At 42.2% G+C, this 18,369-nt stretch overlaps 1 protein-coding gene across 4 annotated transcripts in view; it reads left to right on the top strand.

The window, feature by feature from the left end:
- The window catches only part of WDR76 (WD repeat domain 76), a 94,808-nt gene that overhangs the window by 43,352 nt on the left and 33,087 nt on the right, over nt 1–18,369 (top strand). For all 4 annotated transcript variants that reach the window (XM_047766494.1, XM_047766493.1, XM_047766495.1 and 1 more), the window contains 4 exons: nt 401–527; nt 2,725–2,826; nt 2,924–2,967; nt 4,215–4,368. In XM_047766494.1, coding sequence (XP_047622450.1) covers nt 401–527; nt 2,725–2,826; nt 2,924–2,967; nt 4,215–4,368 — 427 coding nt within the window. The remainder of the gene's footprint in view (nt 1–400; nt 528–2,724; nt 2,827–2,923; nt 2,968–4,214; nt 4,369–18,369) is intronic.

The raw sequence follows: 18,369 nt of genomic DNA, 5'->3' as shown, positions 1-18,369 counted from the left end.
TTGATCCCTGGCCTCGCTGAGTGGGTTAAGGATCTGGTGTTGCCATGAGCTGTGATGCAGGTCACAGACGAGGCTCGAATCTGGTGTTGCTGTGTCTCTGGTGTAGGCTGGCAGCTACAGCTCCGATTGGACCCTTAGCCTGGGAACCTCCATATGCCATGGGTGTGGCCCTAAAAAGACAAAAAAATAAGACAAAAAAATAATTTAACACTCCTCACCTTCCAATGATGAACGTTTTTGATGTTTCCAGACTTTTAATAAAAATCAATGTGGCCATGTATATACATCTTTGCAGTGTGTGAATGTATCTGTGAGACACATTACTAGAAGTTATCATCTTGATAATAAATACATATAACTCTTTTATGAGTGTAATACAAATTTTCCCTTTCTCCTTTAGAAAGAAGCCTAAGAAGAAAGAAAATGGGACTGGATGTAGAAGGTCAATGCGATTACTAAAAGTTGATCCTTCAGGAGTTCCATTACCAGCAACTCCAACCCAGCCAATATTAGTAGCTGATGAAAATGTAAGGAGTCCAAGTACAATGTATTAACTCAGTAAAATACTGAAAAAATTTGTTTGAAACTAGAGTAAAAATTCATTAAATTATGTTTAATTCGTACTTCATTAATTTAATACTTGGTTATGTTTTATTTTTTTAATTAATTTTTTTTGTGTGTGTGTCTTTTTGCCATTTCTTGGACCGCTCCCACGGCATATGGAGGTTCCCAGGCCAGGGATCTAACCGGAGCTGTCGCCGCCGGCCTACGCCAGAGCCACAGCAACGTGGGATCCGAGCCGCATCTGTAACCTACACCACAGCTCATGGCAACGCCGGATCCTTAACCCACTGAGCAAGGCCAGGGACTGAACCCGCAACCTCATGGTTCCTAGTCAGATTCGTTAACCACTGAGCCACAACGGGAACTCCTTGGCTATGTTTTAATGAGTAAGATTTCTAACTCCTAAAAGACTAGGTTAGATTCTATATTTCTGCAGACTTACCCTATGTGGGATTTTTGGGCAAATTCCTTAGCCTTTCTGGGGCTCAGTTTACCCATTCTAAAAATGTCAACAATAATAGAAACCTCAAAGGGGTATTTTGAGTGTTAAATGAAATAATGTCTTTAAAGTTCCTTACATTATATTAAGGGCTTAGTAAGTAAGCAATAAATGGTAGTTATTAATATTATTAATAATAAATAACATGTAATAACAGTGATGGGGATCCCTTGCTGTAGTTTAATTTTATACTGTCAGTGAGTGGAAAGAGTTTTATTTACCAAATTTATTGTCCAAATAAGATTATGAGTATATTTTTTATTCAGGAGCACTTACTGTTTTTAATACTTTATATCTAGGTGCTTAATTATACATTGGAAGATAGCACTCATTAGCCTGGTGATTTGGGAGCTAACTGCAAATTAAGTTGCTAGGAGAAGAGAAGCTTTCAAATTTTTTGGGCCTTCTATCCATCCATGATAAGGAATATATTTACACACAATTACAATAGACAACTGACATAAAACTTTGTAAAATAATGCTTATTACATGTGATGCCCTTTTGTATTTTTCAGTCTATTCTTTTCTCAATCATTAAAACACATTGTTGGTTGTGATGTATTAAAATGATTTCACAGAAATTCCTTGGTGGTTCAGCAGGTTAAGGTTAAGCATTGTTACTGCTGTGGCATGGGCTTGGTCCCTGGCCTGGGAACTTCCTCATGCTGAGGGTGTGGCCCCCCCCCCAGAAAATAATTTCACCACCCATGTGTTACAACCTATGATTAAAAAAACTACTGACATAAAAAAAGACACTGACATAGAGTAATAGCTTTGAGTAATGAGATGATCTGAATCAATTGCCAGCAACTCCAGTTACTAGCAGTATAACTTTGGACAAATTAACTTAAGTTTTATTCCAGTATCTTTGAAATGTGGTATCTTATTCACTGGATTATTAAGGGGATTAAATGAGATAATATATGTTATTACTTTATAGGATACTTGGCATTCATTCATTGAACAACTACTTTTTTTTTTTTTTTTTGCTATTTCTTTGGGCTGCTCCCACGGTATATGGAGGTTCCCAGGCTAGGGGTTGAATCGGAGCTGTAGCCGCCAGCCTACACCAGAGCCACAGCAACTAGGGATCCGAGCCGCGTCTGCGACCTACACCACAGCTCACGGCAACGCTGGATCGTTAACCCACCGAGCAAGGGCAGGGACCAAACCCGCAACCTCATGGTTCCTAGTTGGCTTCGCTAACCACTGCGCCACGACGGGAACTCCTGAACAACTACTTTTGAATGCTAACTATGTGTCATTCCTATTGTTGATTTTCAAAGTAAAGTAGTGAGGGAGTTCCCGTCGTGGCTCAGTGGTTAATGAATCTGACTAGGAACCATGAGGTTGCGGGTTTGATCCCTGGCCTTGCTCAGTGGGTTAAGGGTCCGGCATTGCTGTGAGCTGTGGTGTAGATTGCAGATGCAGCTCGGCTCACAAGTTGCTGTGACTCTGGTGTAGGCTGGTGGCTACAGCTCCGACTGGACCCCTAGCCTGGGAACCTCCATATGCTGTGGGAGCAGTCCTAGAAAAGGCAAAAAGACAAAAAAAAAAAAAACCCAAAAAACAAAAACAAAAAACCAAAGTAGTGAGAAACCTCAAGCTTATATTCTAGGGCAGTGTGATAATCAACTATTTTTTCTTATTTTTTATAACAGCCTTTGTTACCTCCTGGGCCTTTAGAAATGACTCCTGAAAATCGAGATATTAACAGTGAAATATTTAAAGGATTTCTACAGACTTGGGCAGAAGTGAGCAAGGTATCACTTGGGATGGCTTTTAGCTTTTAGAACCTTCTGTTAAGGAAATTTCAGTACCTATATTAACTTAGTACTTTGGTCTCTTCCATTATTTCAGACAGGTAGTAAAAACAATGAGAAGGAGTTATCTAGCATTAAAAGGTGAGTTAAATTCCTTGGGTTTTTTTTGTTTTTGTTTTTGTGGTCACACCCATAGCATATGAAAATTCCCAGGGTAGAGACTTAATCCAAGCTGCAGCTGTGTCACGGTGGGAACTCTGAGTTAAAATTCCTTGTTTTTGTTTTACATTTTCTGAGATTTTTAAGTTAGAAAGACTATATACCATTTTAGGAAAATTTTTATTTATTTTTAATAATTTATTTTTTTGCTTTTTAGGGCCGCACCCGAGCCATATGGAGGGTCCCAGGCTAGGGGTCAAATTAGAGCTATAGCTGCTGGCCTGCGCCACAGCCACAGCAACGCAGGATCTGAGCTGTGTCTGTGACCTACACCACAGCTCGTGGCAAGGCCAGGGATTAAACCTGCAACCTAACAGTTCCTAGTTGGATTCGTTTCTGCTGTGCTATGATGGGAACTCTGGAAAATTTTTCAATGAGTGAAAAAATTTACCTATAATATTTCCATCCTAACAACTGTTTTTTTTTGTGTGTGTGTGTATTTCCTTTCAAGTATCAATATATGCAATACCACTAGCATGTAAATTTAGCGAATGTAGGTGTTTTGTCTCAATAACCAGAAAAGTACATAGCACATAATTTTATATTCATTCAGTGTTTAATAAATGAGTGAAATCACATTTACTGTTACTTTGTTATGTTGCAATGTATATACAATTTTGCATTATGCTTTTCCATTAATACTGTGGTTGCCTGTTACTAGTCTTTAAATTTATTGAATAATTGCATAATATTTCATTTAGTAGGTGGAATTTACTTAACCTCCTTTCCCTTGCTATTTGGAGTTTTTTTTGTATTTAGTCTTGAGTGTTTGTATGTGAGTTAAAGTATATATTGTGATAGTGGAATATTTCCTTGGAATAGATTCCAGAAGTGAGATTCATGTGTCATATATTATAGGCATATGGCTTTTAGGGCATGCTGAATTGTTTTCCAAGAGCTTTTTTTTTTTTTTTTTTTAACACTTCTGAAAATCTTACATGAATTATTCTGCTCTTAGCAATATATGTGTGTATATTTAACTGCAACTTACTAGCTTTTATAGGTGAAAACAAGTGCTCCATTGTTTAATTTGATTTTCTTGGTTGCCAGAAAATTGAATATTTTCCCGTAATTACTGATTGTGATTTTTCATTTTTGAATTGTCTTTTACTTATTTTGACTACTGAGTTTGCTTTTACATCTAAAATTTAACTTTTTAATATTCTCAGCTACAAAGCCAATTTAAATGGCATGGTCATTAGTGAAGATACTGTTTGTAAAGTTACCAAAGGCTCAATATCCTCAATGGCTCTTCATCCATCAGAAATTAAAACTTTGGTGGCAGCTGGGGCCAAATCTGGGCAAGTTGGACTTTGGGATTTGGTAAGTTATTAATTTTTTTAAGATATTAAAGTTTGACTGAAGCAAATAGTCTGTGAAAGAATAGCCTAGAGCCATGTGTTTCTAGATGTTACTTGAGATTTATAGTTTTGTGCTTTGTGATTCCAAATTTTAGAAACCTAGATGAATTTAAATTTGCTTTATAGAACTTTAACATTTTTAGCTTGAATATCATTAGTCATCTGGGCATAAATGCCTGCCAGGAAACTTTATTACAACTTTAAATGTGTATATGAAAAGGTCATAGAATGTTTTTAGTTTTCTAATTATGTTTAAAATACAGTTTCCAAGCTGGATCAAAATATCTTCCCAAAGATCTACTGAGGATAATCCTAGTCATTCTTTGATGAGTCAGACAGAAATAGATACTGAATTTCATTCATTGTACATATAATAATACATTGATTGCTTTCAGTGGTTACAAAATTGAGAAAAGATAAGGTAATGTTGTTTGAATTTATTTTTTAATTGGGGAAATAGAACAAAGACGTGAAAAATGCCATAAGGACAGTTAATGGAGGTGAAGAAACCTTGGTGACTTGAAGCAGGTTGGCGTTAATAAGTAAAATAGATTTTGTAAGTGAGAAGAGAAGAAATAAAAAACAGATTCTCTCTTATTTTTGAAGCATAGTTCCTCCCTTATTTTGATAAGATGTGAGTGGGTGTAGGTGAAGGATTTGGTAAAGAAAATGGAAGCAGAGAAAGTAGGAAGAGGACTAGAAATAGTATAATAAGGTTGTGTAAGCTAAGAGAGTTATAAGCATGGGAGTCTGACAGGATCCTTTTTCAGAAAAGTTAAAAGAGTGAGAACAGAAAAAGGACCATTAGTTTTGAAAATAGGGTACTGTTAGTTGAGAGACAGCTTCAACAAGAAGGTAAGGAAGGAACATACACTTTAGGAGATTAAAAAACTATGGGGTGGAAGAAGAAATGGAAGAAATGGATAAAGATAGTTTATTTTTTGTCTGGACCAGTGGCATGTGGAAATTCCTGGGCCAGTGATCGAACTCCCACCGCAGCAGTGACCTGAGCCACTGCAGTGGCATTCTTAGCCTGCTGCACCACAAGGACTCCAGTAAAAGACTGTTGGAGAATTTTGAAAAGGAAAAATAGAGAATTAGCATAGTTAAGTGACGATCTTTTCAGTGTGGTTGATCTGTAGTACAGAGTTGAAGATATGTAGAAAAAGTCCCTTTGTCTTGTCTTTTCTGGTGACCCCCAAATCTGTATTACTAGGTGTTTGCATTCCAATATATATAGATTTGTTTTGTTTTGTCTTTTTAGGGCTGCACTCAAGGCATATAGAAGTTCCTAGTCTAGGGGTCAAATTGGAGCTATACCTGTCGGCCTATGCCACAGTCACAGCAACTCAGGATCCCAGCCTCGTCTTCGACCTACACCACAGCTCACAGAAGTGCTGGATCCCTGACCCACTGAGGAAGGCCAGGGATCAAACCCGCATCTTCATGGATACTAGTCACTTTCATTTCTGCTGAGCCACAATGGGAACTCTGACAATCTGTCTCTCTTTCTTTTTTGGCTGCCCCGAGGCATATGGAGTTCCTGGGCCAAGGATCAGATCTGAGCTGCAGTTGTAACCCAAGCCACAGCTGCGGCAATGCTGGATCCTTAACCCACTGTGCCGGGCTGGGGATCAAACCTGCATCCCAATGCTCCCAAGAAGCCACCAATCCCATTGCTCCACAGTAGGAACCCCTGCATTCCAGTATTTTAATCAACTTTCTAATTTTTCAGGACACCTGGCTACCTCATTAACAGATTGAGCAAGTCCAAAACCAGTATCCCTACTATCCTGTGCTCACCCCCCAATTCTCCTACTTTTTTTTTAAATTAACTTTATTGAGGTATAATTTACATTTTATAAAGTTCACATATTTTAAATGTACACCTTAGTGACGTTTAGTAAGTTTATTGAGTTAGGTAACTAATATCATAGTCCAGTTTTAGAACATTTTCATTATTTAAGATTCCTCATGGCTCCTTACATTTTATTTCTGTTTGTACCCTTATCCCCAGACAAATCTCCACAAAATTTCACTTTTTGGACATTTCGTATAAATAGAATTTATAATTTGTGGTCTTTTATGTTGACATTTTTCCTTTAGCATGGTTTTTAAGGTTTATCTATGTTACAGCATCTATTGTTGGAGAAACCATGGCAGCAGAAAGAGACAAGTGGCACTTGGAGATGTGGAATAGCCAGGTTTATTAAGCACAGGTGCAGGCTCAGAGGAGATGCCTCCAGGGTCTGAGCACCGGAGCTTTGTTCTGGGTAGCTTTTATAAAATACAGACTTCTGGGTGTGAAGGGTGTGAAGGTCCGTTTCCCCCCCCCCCCCCCCCCGCCCCGCCCCGCAAGTAGTCTCGGCCCTCCCCCTTCCTGTGCAGACAGAGTTCCTGCCTAAGAACCTGAGCAAACAAGATTACAAAAGCGAAACTGACAAGCAATGCTTGGTGCACAGTTAGCAGGGCTGCTAGCAAGGATATAAGATGCTTAGGAGCTACAAGATTATGAGAAGGGTGGTATGTGGTGAGCAAAGGCTGCTGTCAGGCACATAGCTGCCTCTTCAGCTAGGGGGTTGTTTCTCTAGTTAAAACTCTTACTTCATTCCTCCCTCTTGATGTTCAGTGTGCATCTGCACCTGTCAGAATGGATCCTGACAGGGTCAAGGGGGACCAGATTAATAAAAGCAAACAACAAACATCACTGGGCAGCTGATTCCTCAAGCTTCGTTGACTTACCAGCTTCTGGTGTGGTCAGAGCAGGGCTTTGAGATCATTGTCTCCTCTCTGTTGTCAGGCATAGAGGTTTCTCCGGATCAAAGGCAGCTCTCCATTCCCTGTAGTCATGAGTTGGGCCAGGTGGTTTAACTCTGGAGTAATGGATCCAGGTGTCTGTTCCTGTTACTTTGAGAGCAGTGGGGGTGGTTAAGATTACAGTATAGAGCCCTTTCCATACTGGCTTTAAAGGCTCCTTTTTCTAGTACTTTATCCACACCTTATTCCCCAGTATGTGGGGGTATACTGTTACACCTAAAGATACAAGTATTCTATCTCTGACCCATTTGTGTATTTGTGAGATGGTGAGCTCCAATCCTTTCAGTTGTTTATGTAAATCTAAGTCTCCCAATTCTCTGGTGTTGCCTCTCAAACTGATCAGCAGGGGAGGCCTTCCATATAAGATTTCAAATGGCGAGAATCCTATCCTTGCTTGGGCTGAGCATCTCACTTTTAGGGGGGCCACTGGCAGCATATCTACCCAGGGCAAGCCAGTCTCCAGACATAACTTTGCTAGAGTCTGCTTAAGGGTTAGGTTCATGCTTTCTACTTTCCCTGAGCTTTGAGGGTGATAGGCAGAATGTACCTTCCATCTGATCTGTAGGGCTTTCGCCACCTGCTTCACTGTCTTGGCCACAAATGCCGGTCCATTGTCTGACCCAATGGTCAGAGGCATTATGTATCTGGGAATGATGTTTCTCAGGTTTGCCTTGGTTACTTCCCTTGCCTTTTCAGTTCAGGTTGGGAAAGCTTCTACCCACCCTGAAAAGGTACAGACAGAAACTAGCAGGTATTTGTATCCCTTGCTCGGGGTCACTTCAGTGAAGTCTACTTCCATATCCACAGATGGGGACAGTCCACAGTGTTGTGTCCCTGCTAAGGCCCTGGCAGGCATTATTTTTCAAATAAGTTATGCACCCTTGGGAGACGGAGGAGCAGAGTGCGGGAAGACGTGCAATGAGGTAGTACTGACCAGTAAGGTCTCTAAGGCAGTTTTGCCCATGTGGGTTAGCTCATGTTGCTGGTAGACTAGTTTGTAGGCCAGCTGTTTTGAACATAAACCCAGCGGTCCTGTGTGATCCACATCCCATCTTTGTTTTGATTCCTCCTTCCTCTTTTATCCACCTTTCCTCCTCTAGAGAGTACTTGAGGACAGGTGGCACTTCTGGGGCCAGCAGGACCTTGGGTTTGTCTGGTGGTTGTCCCCAGGCTACTCGTCTGGCGGCTGCATCAACACTGCGATTTCCTTTTGCCACCGGGTCGCCTCCCTTTTGGTGGCCTTTGCAGTAGATAACTGCCGCCTCTTAAGGCTCCCATACTGCTTTTAGGAGATTTAAGATTTCAGCCTGGTTTTTGATCCCTTTTCCTTCAGCAGTGAAGAGTCCCCTCTTCTTATATAAGGCTCCGTGGACGTGTGAAGTTGCAAAGGCATACTGTGAGTTGGTATAGATATTAACTCGCTGGTCTTGGCTAAGCTCCAGTACTTTGATTAATGCCCATAATTCTGTTCTATGAGCTGACCAACCTTGAGGAAGCACATCTACTTCCATCACTTCCGAATCAGATATCACAGCATATCCTTTAAGAAGGCTGCTGCCATCAGTGTTTAGAACCAGTTCTGGATTTTGGAGTGGTCTGTCAGTTAAGTCAGGCCTGCTGGAAAACACTTCATTTAGTACCTCTAAGAAGTTATGGTCTGGGGGCCCCACTTCATCTGGTAGGAAGGTGGCTGGGTTTAGGGTTCGTACAACTTCCAGCTTTACCCATAGATTTTCACAGTGACCCTTGTATTGAGTCATTCGTGCATGTGTGAGCCAGTGATGGCCCTGATTGTCCATCAGGGTTACAACTGAATGTGGGACTTTAACATTAAGGTTCTTTCCCAGAGTCAACTTGTCATCCTCCCTTACTAACAAGGTGGTAGCTGCCAGTGCTCAGAGGCAGGGAAGCCATCCGGCCCCAACTGAGTCAATTTGCTTAGACAAATAGGCCACCGGCCTCTGTCAAGGTCCAAATTCTTGGGTTAGGACTCCCAAGGCCATTCCATTTTTCTCATGAACAAAGAGATTGAATTCTTTGGTTACATCAGGAAGTCCTAAGGCCAGAGCCTCAGTGAGTTTCGTCTCGATTGTCTGAAATGCTGCCTCCTGGCTCGGTCCCTATTCAAGGGGAGCCTTTTCTCTTCCTTTCAGGGTCTCATATAGAGGTCTGGCCAAGTCTGAAAACCCAGGGATCCATACCCTGCTGCCCAGAATCCTGCTGTCCCTAAGAACTCACCAACCTTCCAGTGGGTGGTAGGGACCAGAATGGCACCAACTTTCAGTACCTAACATTTGTTGGCCCTGCATGAAGTTCAATCCCAGATACCTGACTTGTTTCTTACAGATTTGTGCCTTTTTCCTAGATACCCAATACCCAGCTTCCATTAGTAGGGAGACAAGGGCTTTGGTTCCCCCTAGGCATTGAGCCTTTGTGGTGCTGGCCAGCAAGAGGCCATCAACGTACTGCAGCAAGACACAGTCTAGTTTTTGTCCAGGAAATTCAGCCAGGTCAGTGGCCATGGCGCCAGTGAAAAGAGTAGGAGAGTTCTTGAATCCTTGTGGGAGTCTTGTCCAAATGAGCTGCTCCTTTGTCCCAGTGTGTGGGTTTTCCCATTCAAAGGCAAACAAGGGCTGACTAGCAGGTGCCACTCGGAGGTAGAAGAAGGCATCTTTTAAGTCCAGGCAAGTGAACCACTTGGCAGTGGAAGGGATTAGCCCCAGCAGGATATACAGGTTAGGCACGGATGGGTGCAGCACAATTGCTGCCTCATTTATGGCCCTCAGGTCCTGAACTGGGCAGTAGTCTTGTGTCCCTGGTTTCTTTACAGGCAACAAGGGGGTGTTGCAGGGCGACTGACACTTTATCAAAAGTCCGTGCTCAAGTAGCCGGTGCAGGTGAGCCTGGATTCCCAATTGAGCTTCTCTGGGAATCGAGTACTGCTGCAGCTTTACCAGTTGAGCTCCAGGTTTCAGATCAATCAAGATAGGAGCATGGCGTCTTGCTAGTCCCAGAGGGTTTCCATTGGCCCAAACCAGTGTGTACTCAGTCTCTACTTCCAGGGGAACGCTCCCCTCTTCTGGAGGGGAAGAGTACTGGCACCATTTTTCTTCCCTCCTTACAGTGAGAGGCATGATTAAAGAAGAGGGCCGGTCTGTTAATTTGAGTTGAGCTGATTGTCTGCAGAGAAAGAGATTTGAGCCCCCATCTTGGCCAGCAGGTCTTTTCTCGTCGAGGGAGCTGGGTAGTCTGGCAGGTAAAGAAATTCATGTACTACCTCATGGCCTCCTAACCGGCACCATTGGGGACTGCAGAAAGGCCTGCAGATTTGGGCACCTGTGGCCCTGATGATGGTAGTTTCTCTTCCTGAGAGAGGAGTCACAGTTTGCATGAACACCGAATGTTCAGCACCTGTATCTACCATAAAGTCTACGGGACAGCCCCCAACTTGAATTCTGACCATAGGCTCTTGGGGGCCTAGTTGGAGAGAGCCTGGTCCCTCCAGTCGGATTCGGCTTTGGCTAAGCCGATCATATTTGTGCTGGATGGCTCAGGTTAGTAACGGCTAGGTGGGGGTGCCGCTTTAGTCCTTTTCTCAGGACGGTTGGGACATTCATTTTTCCAGTGTCTTTATAGTAGGCACACTGATCGTGTCCAAGGGGGCTCCTTTTTCCTGGCCTTGGGCCCCTTGACTTACAGGGTGGTCCTGCCGGAGGTACGGGTTTCGACAGGGCCGCCAGGAGCGCAGCTTTTTGTTTCAGGCTCTTTTCTGCATTGCAGCGGGTTAGCAAAAACTTTGTTGGCTATTTCTAGTAATTCTGTGGCATTTTTTCCTGCAAATCCTTCAAATTTCTGTAACTTTTTACAGATGTCCGATTGGGCTTGTCCCACAAAGGCAGCATTTGGTTGGTTCTCAGGGGCTTCAGGATCAAAAGGAGTGAAGATCTGAAAAGCCTCACCTAGTTTCTCATAGAAGTTGGCCGGGCTTTCATCTGGCTTTTGCAGCATCTCAGTGGTCTCAGCCATGTCAGTAGGCTTTTTAACCTCCGCCTTTACCCCTGTAGGAGGGCCTGCCGTGGAAAAGGGCTGGTAGTAAAAGACTGGTTTTCCCTCTTGTATGGTCCTATCTGTGGTGGTATGTTGAGGTTCCCATGTCTCTTGTAAGGGCATTTGTAGCGCTGGGGCAGCTGTTCCCAGGGCTGACCAGAGATGCCTGCTCACCGGTTCCAGTGAATCTGGTTGTGGGAGTGATATCGATGCAGGGGTGATATCACCTTGGGGACTTCAGGAAGAGGAGGAGGAGAAAGAGGGGAGTGGGGTATCTGGCAATTGGGGACCTTTGGCCCCCAAAAGAGGGGCTGGTAGCACGTAGAGAGATGGCATGGGGCGGCAAGTTCTTGGCCTCTTCTTGAAAAATAGGTGGGTCCTTTTCTCCAGGCAGTTTTCTTTTTGGACTGAGCAACTAGGACTTTACACCGTCCCTGGCCTGTGATGCAGAACTGAACCCAAGGTGGTCTTAACTGGGAAACTTCTAACCATTGATCAATGTGTGTAAATTGGTCTGGGTGTCCAGGGTCTCCTTTTATAACATTGTGTACTACTCGAACTGTGGACACATCTAAGGTCCCTTCTGAGGGCCATCCTTCTCCGAAGGAGGGCCACTCTAGGCTACAGAGAGTGTGCAGTTTTCCAGAACTCAGTTTCATGCAATAATCTCTAGAAAATCCTTTCTTAAAATTCTTAACCATACATTCTAAGACAGTGGGTTTTGAAGCTGATTCACCTATTGTGTGAATTCCTACCCTGTGATGATGTTGCAACACAAACAGTAGGGGAGCACTCACTTTCGTCTGCCTGACTGCCCCCTCTTGGAGGTTTAAGGTGCCTCTTGGCATGTGGCTGGTCTGTATAAACCCTGGACCTGGACCAGTCTCACAGGGAGGGAAGAGAACCTTCAGAGCTGGCGCAGTCATAAAGTCTATATGAGGTCACCATGGAACTGCATTTAGGACCCACTCAGACTCCGTAGTCCGAAGACGGTAGAGCATGGGCTCTTGTTCACTCCATTCACACACACGCACACCAGAATTGACAGGCCACCTAATCCTGAGGGCATAAATCCTGTCCTGAGTGACTCTCTGGTCACTGAGAGGTGATCAGTCTCTCCTTCCACCGTATGGCGGGTCCTGACTTGGGTAGATGTCCCCGGGGCACTTACCAGTCTGACGTCCCATCCTGGAACCTGTTTCCACTCTCCTTCTGAGTCTGTTCAGGAAGCTGCGTGAGACGGGGCCAGCACGGCCCGAATGAGAGTTAGGATCTGGCAAATTTTTTGGGTGCGTGCTATCTGCCTGTCACTGGGCTGGTGACCATGGCCTTCTCCGGTTCCCCAACAACGGTGGCCCTAGGGGCCAGCTCGGTTGTCAGCTTCCCAGCCAGTGCACCAGAAAATGTTGCAGAAACTGTGGCAGCGGAAAGAGACAAGTGGCACTTGGAGATGTGGAATAGCCAGGTTTATTCAGCACTGGTGCAGGCTCAGAGGAGATGCCTCCAGGGTCTGAGCACCAGGTCTTTGTTCTGGGTAGCTTTTATAAAATACAGACTTCCGGGTGTGAAGGTTTTTTACCCTGTGCAAGCAGTCCCAGCCCTCCCCCTTCCTGGAGCAGACAGAGTTCCTGCCTAAGAAGCTGAGCAAACTAGATCACAAAAAGCAAAACTGACAAGCAATGCCTGGTGCATGGTTAGCAGGGCTGCTAGCAAGGACATAAGGTACTTAGGAGCTACAAGATTATAAGAAGGGTGGTATGTGGTGAGCAAAGGATGTTGACAGGCACGTAGGTGACTCATCAGCTGGGGGGTTATTTCTTTAGTTAAAACTCTTACTTCACTATCAGAGTTTCATTCTTTTTTATTGCTGAAGAATGCTCCATTGTTTGGTTATACCACATTTTGTTTATTCATTCTTCACTTGATAGGCATTTGAGTTGTTTCCATGTTTAAGCTATTCTGAATAATTCTTCTAGAAACATTTATGTATACGTGTGGATATGTGTTTTAATTTCTCTTGGGTAGGCACCTGGGAGTAGAATTGCTGGGTCATATGGTAACTGGTTAACATTTTGAGGAGCTGCCAAACTGTGTTCCAAGTGGTTGCATCATTTTCTGTTCTCACCAGCAGTGTTTAAGGGTTCCAGTTTTTCAACATGCTCACCAACATTTATTATTGTCTGTCTTTTTTTTTTTTTTTTTTTGGTCTCTTTAGGGACACTCCTGTGGCATATGGTGGTTCCCAGCCTAGGGGTCAAATTGGAACTGCAGCTGCTGGCCTACGCCATAGCCACAGCAACACAAGATCTGAGCCATGTCTGTGACCTACACCACAACTCACGGCAGTGCCAGATCCTTATCTCACTGAACAAGGCAAGAGATTGAACCTGTGTCCTCAAGGATACTGGTCAGATTTGTTTCCACTGAACCACAACAGGAACTCCTATTGTCTGTCTTTTTGATTATAGCCTCTCTAGTGGGTGGTGTATTTCTAGTGAAGAAGTCTCTCATTGTGGTTTTGAAATGCATTTCCCTAATGTCTGATGACATTGAGGATCTTTCATGCCATTTGGGTATCCGGTGAAATAGCTATTCAAATCCTTTTTCAATTTTTTATGGGGTTGTCTTTTTTTTGGCTGAAGCCCTTAGTGGCTTGATGTGGAATCTCAGTTCCCAGACCCAGGAATCGAGCCCAGTCAAAAGTGCTGAATTGAGGAGTTCCCATCGTCTTCAGCAGAAACAAATCTGACTAGTATCCATGTGGATGCAGGTTCGATCCCTGGCCTTGCTCAGTGGGTTAAGGATCTGGTGTTGCCATAAGCTGTGGTGTAGGGTGCAGACATGGCTCAGGTCTAGCTTGCTGTGGCTGTGGCCTAGGCTGGCAGCTACAGCTCTGATTTGACCCCTAGCCTGGGAACCTCCATATGCCGCAGGTGTGGCCCTAAAAAGACAAAAAAAAAAAAAAAAAATAAGGTGCTGAATTGTAAGCACTATACACCACCAGGGAATGCCCCAGGTTGTTAGTTTTCTTGTTCAGTTGAAAGAGTCCTTTGTATATTCTAAGTACACATTCCTAGTAGATATGTAATTTGCAAATGTTTCTCTTTGGTCATTTTCTTTTCTTTTTTAATGGCCTCACCCACAGCATATGGAAGTTCGCCAGTCAGGGACATAGCTTTGACCTACACTGCAGCTATGGTAATGCTGGATCCTTTTTTTTTTAAAAAAAACTCAATGAATTTTATTATATTTGTAGTTGTACAGCTATTAGCACTACCTAATTTTACAACATTTCCATCCCAAACCCCCAGCCCATCCCTCCTCCACCAACCTCTCTCTTTTGGAAACCATAAGGTTTTCAAAGTCTATGAATCAGTTTCTGTTCTGAAATAAGTTCATTGTATCTTATTTTTAGATTCTATATGTAAGTGATGGCATGTAATGTTTGTATCTCACTGTCTAACTTCACTTAGCATGATAATTTCTAGGTCCATCTGTGTTGTTGCAAATTCCATTATTTCATACTTTTTTATGGCTGAGTAATATTCCGTTGTATATATGTACCACATTTTCTTTAGCTGCTCCTCTGTCAATGGACATTAGGTTGCTTCCCAGTCTCAGCTATTGTATATAGTGCTGTAATGTACGTTGGGGTACATGTATCTTTTCAAGTCATGGTTTTCTGTGGATAGATGCACAGGAGTGAGATTGCTGGATCAAATGGTAATTCTATTTTTAGTTTTCTGAGGAATCTCTGTACTGTTTTCCATAGTGGTTGTGCCAATTTACATTCCCACCAACAGTGTAATAGGGTTCCCTTTTCTGCACACCCTCTCCAGCATTTATTGTTTGTAGACTTTTTGATGATGGCCATTTTGGCTGGTGCAAGGTGGTACCTCATAGTAGTTTTGATTTGCATTTCACTAATAATGAGTGATGTTGATGTTTTCCTATGTTTTTTGGCCATCTGTATGTCTTCTTTGGAGAAATGTCTATTTAGATCTTCTGCCCTTTTTTTGATGGGATTGTTTGTTTTTTGCTGTTGAGCTGCAGGAGGAGTTTATATATATATTTTTATAATGATTTTTATTTTTTCCATTATAGCTGGTTTACAGTGTTCTGTCAATTTTCTACTACACAGTGAGGTGACCCAGTCACATATACGTGTATACACTGTTTTTTCTCACATTACCATGCTTTATCACAAGTGACCAGACATAGTTCCCAGTGCTATACAACAGGATCCCATTGTTCATCTATTCCAAAGGCAATAGTTTGCATCTATTAACTCCAAATTCCCAATCCTTCCCACTCCCTCCTCCTCCCTCTTGGTAACCACAAGTCTGTTCTCCATGCCCATGATTTTCTTTTCTGTGGAAAGGTTCATTTGTGCCATATATTAGATCCCAGATATAAGCGAAATCATATGATATTTGTCTTTCTTTCTGACTTAACCTCACTTAGTAGGAGAGTCTCTAGTTCCACCCATGTTGCTGCAAATGGCATTATTTTGTTCTTTTTTATGGCTGAGAATTATTCCATTGTGTATACACACCACATCTTCTTAATCCAATCATCTGTTGATGGACATTTAGGTTTTTGCCATGTCTTGGCTATTGTGAGTAGTGCTGCAGTGAACATGTGGGTGAATATGTCTTTTTCAAGGAAAGTTTTTCTGGATATATGTCCAAGAGTGGGATTGCTGCGTCATATGGTAGTTCTATGTATAGTTTTCTAAGGTACCTCCATACCGTTCTCCATAGTGGTTGTACCAATTTACATTCCCACCAACAGTACAAGAGGGTTCCCTTTTCTCCACACCCTCTCCAGCACATGTTATTTGTGGGCTTACTAATCATGGCCATTCTGACTGGTGTGAGGTGGTATCTCATGGTAGTTTTGATTTGCATTTTTCTAATAATCAGGGATGTGGAGCATTTTTTCATGTGCTTGTTGGCCGTCTGTATATCTTCTTTGGAGAAATCTCTATTCAGGTCTTTTGTCCATTTTTCCATTGGGTTGTTGCCTTTTTTTGCTGTTGAGTTATGTAAGTTGTTTGTATATTTTAGAGATTAAGCCCTTGTCAGTTGCATCGTTTGAAACTATTTTTTCCCATTCTGTGAATTGTCTTTTTGTTTTTTTAATGGTTTCCTTTGATTTATTTTTGATTGATTAGTTCCCATTGGTTTATTTTTGCTTTTATTTCTGTTGTTTTGGAAGACTGACCTGAGAAAACATTTGTAAGTTTGATGTAATGTTTTGCCTAAGTTCTCTTCTAGGAGTTTGATGGTGTCTTATCTTACATTTAAGTCTTTAAGTGTATTTTTGTGCATGGTGTGAGGGTGCATTCCAGTTTCATGGATTCACATGCAGCTCTCCAGTTTTCCCAGCACCACTTACCAAAAAGACTATCTTTTTCCCGTTGTATGTTCTTGCCTCCTTTGTCGAAGGTTAATTGACCATAGGTGTCTGGGTTTATTTCTGGGTTCTCTATTCTGTTACATTGGTCTGTCGGTCTGTTTTGATACCAGTACCACACTATCTCGATTACTGTGGCTCTGTAATTGCCTCAAGTCTGGGAGAATTATGCCTCCTGCTGGGTTTTTTTTTTTCCTTGGGTTCGCTTTGGAAATTCTGGGTCTTTTGTGGTTCCGTATAAATTATTGGCTTGTTAGTTCTAGTTCTGTGAAAAATGCCATGGGTAATTTGATAGGGATTGCATTGAATCTGTAGATTGCTTTGGGTAGCTCGGCCGTTTTTATAATATTAATTTTTCTAACCCAGGAGCATCCATTTCTTTGTATCCTCTTTAATTTCCTTGATTAATGTTTTATAGTTCTCAGCATATAAATCTTTCACCTCCTTGGTCAGGTTTATTCCCAGGTATTTGATTTTTTGGGGTGCAATTTTAAAAGGTATTATATTTTTGTATTCCTTTTCTAATATTTCATTGTTAGTATACAGAAATGCGACTGATTTCTGAATGTTAGCCTTATATCCTGCTACTTTGCTGAGTTTGTTGATCAGTTCAGGTAGTTTTTGGGTTGAATCCTTAGGGTTTTCTATATAAAGTATCATGTCATCTGCATACAGTGACAATTTTACCTCTTCTCTTCTAGTTTGAATACCTTTTATTTCTTTGTTTGTCTGATTGCTGTGGCTAAGACTTCCAATACTATGTTGAATACAAGCAGTGGAAGTGGATATCCTTGTCTTGTTCCTGACCTTAGTGGGAATTCTTTCAGCTTTTCACCATTGAGAATGATGTTAGCTGTGGGCTTGTCATCTATGGCCTTTATTATGCTGAGGTAGATTCCCTATGTGCCCCCCTTCTGGAGGGTTTTTCTCGGAAATGAGTGTTGGATTTTGTCAAAAGCTTTTTCTTCATGTATTGAGAGGATCGTATGGTTTTTATTCTTCAGTTGGTTAATGTGGTGTATCACACTGATTGATTTGTGGATATTGAAGAATCCTTGCATCCCTGGGGTAAGTCCCACGTGACCATGGTGTGCAATCCTTTTAATGTTTTGTTGCATTTGGTTTGCTAGTATTTTGTTGAGGATTTTTGAATCTATGTTCATCAGTGAAATTGGCTTGTAATTTTCTTTTTTTTTGTTTTTTGTCTTTTGTGTTTTGTGTTTTTGTCTTTGTCAGGTTTTGGTATCAGGGTGATGGTGGCCTCATAGAATGAGTTTGGGAGTGTTCCTTCCTTTGCAGTTTTTGGGAATAGTTTCAGAAGTATAGGTGTTAGCTCTTCTCTAAATGCTTGATAGAATTCACCTGTGAAGCCATTTGATCCTGGGCTTTTGTTTATTGGAAAACAAAAACAAAATTTTTGTAATTTTTGTTGTAATTTTATTTTTTTAATTAAAAAATTTTTTAAAATTTTTTGTCTTCTAGGGCCACAACTGTGGCATATGGCGGTTCCCAGGCTAGGGGTCTAATCAGAGCTGTAGCCGCTGGCCTACACCAGAGCCATAGCAATGCGGGATCCCAGCCACTTCTGCACCCTACACCGCAGCTCACAGCAACGCCGGATCCTTAACCCACTGAGTGAGGCCAGAGATCGAACCCACAACCTCATGGTTCCTAGTTGGAT

Source organism: Phacochoerus africanus, chromosome 2 (assembly GCF_016906955.1).
Source record: "Phacochoerus africanus isolate WHEZ1 chromosome 2, ROS_Pafr_v1, whole genome shotgun sequence".
NCBI classification, from domain to species: Eukaryota; Metazoa; Chordata; class Mammalia; order Artiodactyla; family Suidae; genus Phacochoerus; species Phacochoerus africanus.
Note: the sequence above shows the minus strand (reverse complement) of the source record. Positions and strands in the feature narration are given on the sequence as shown.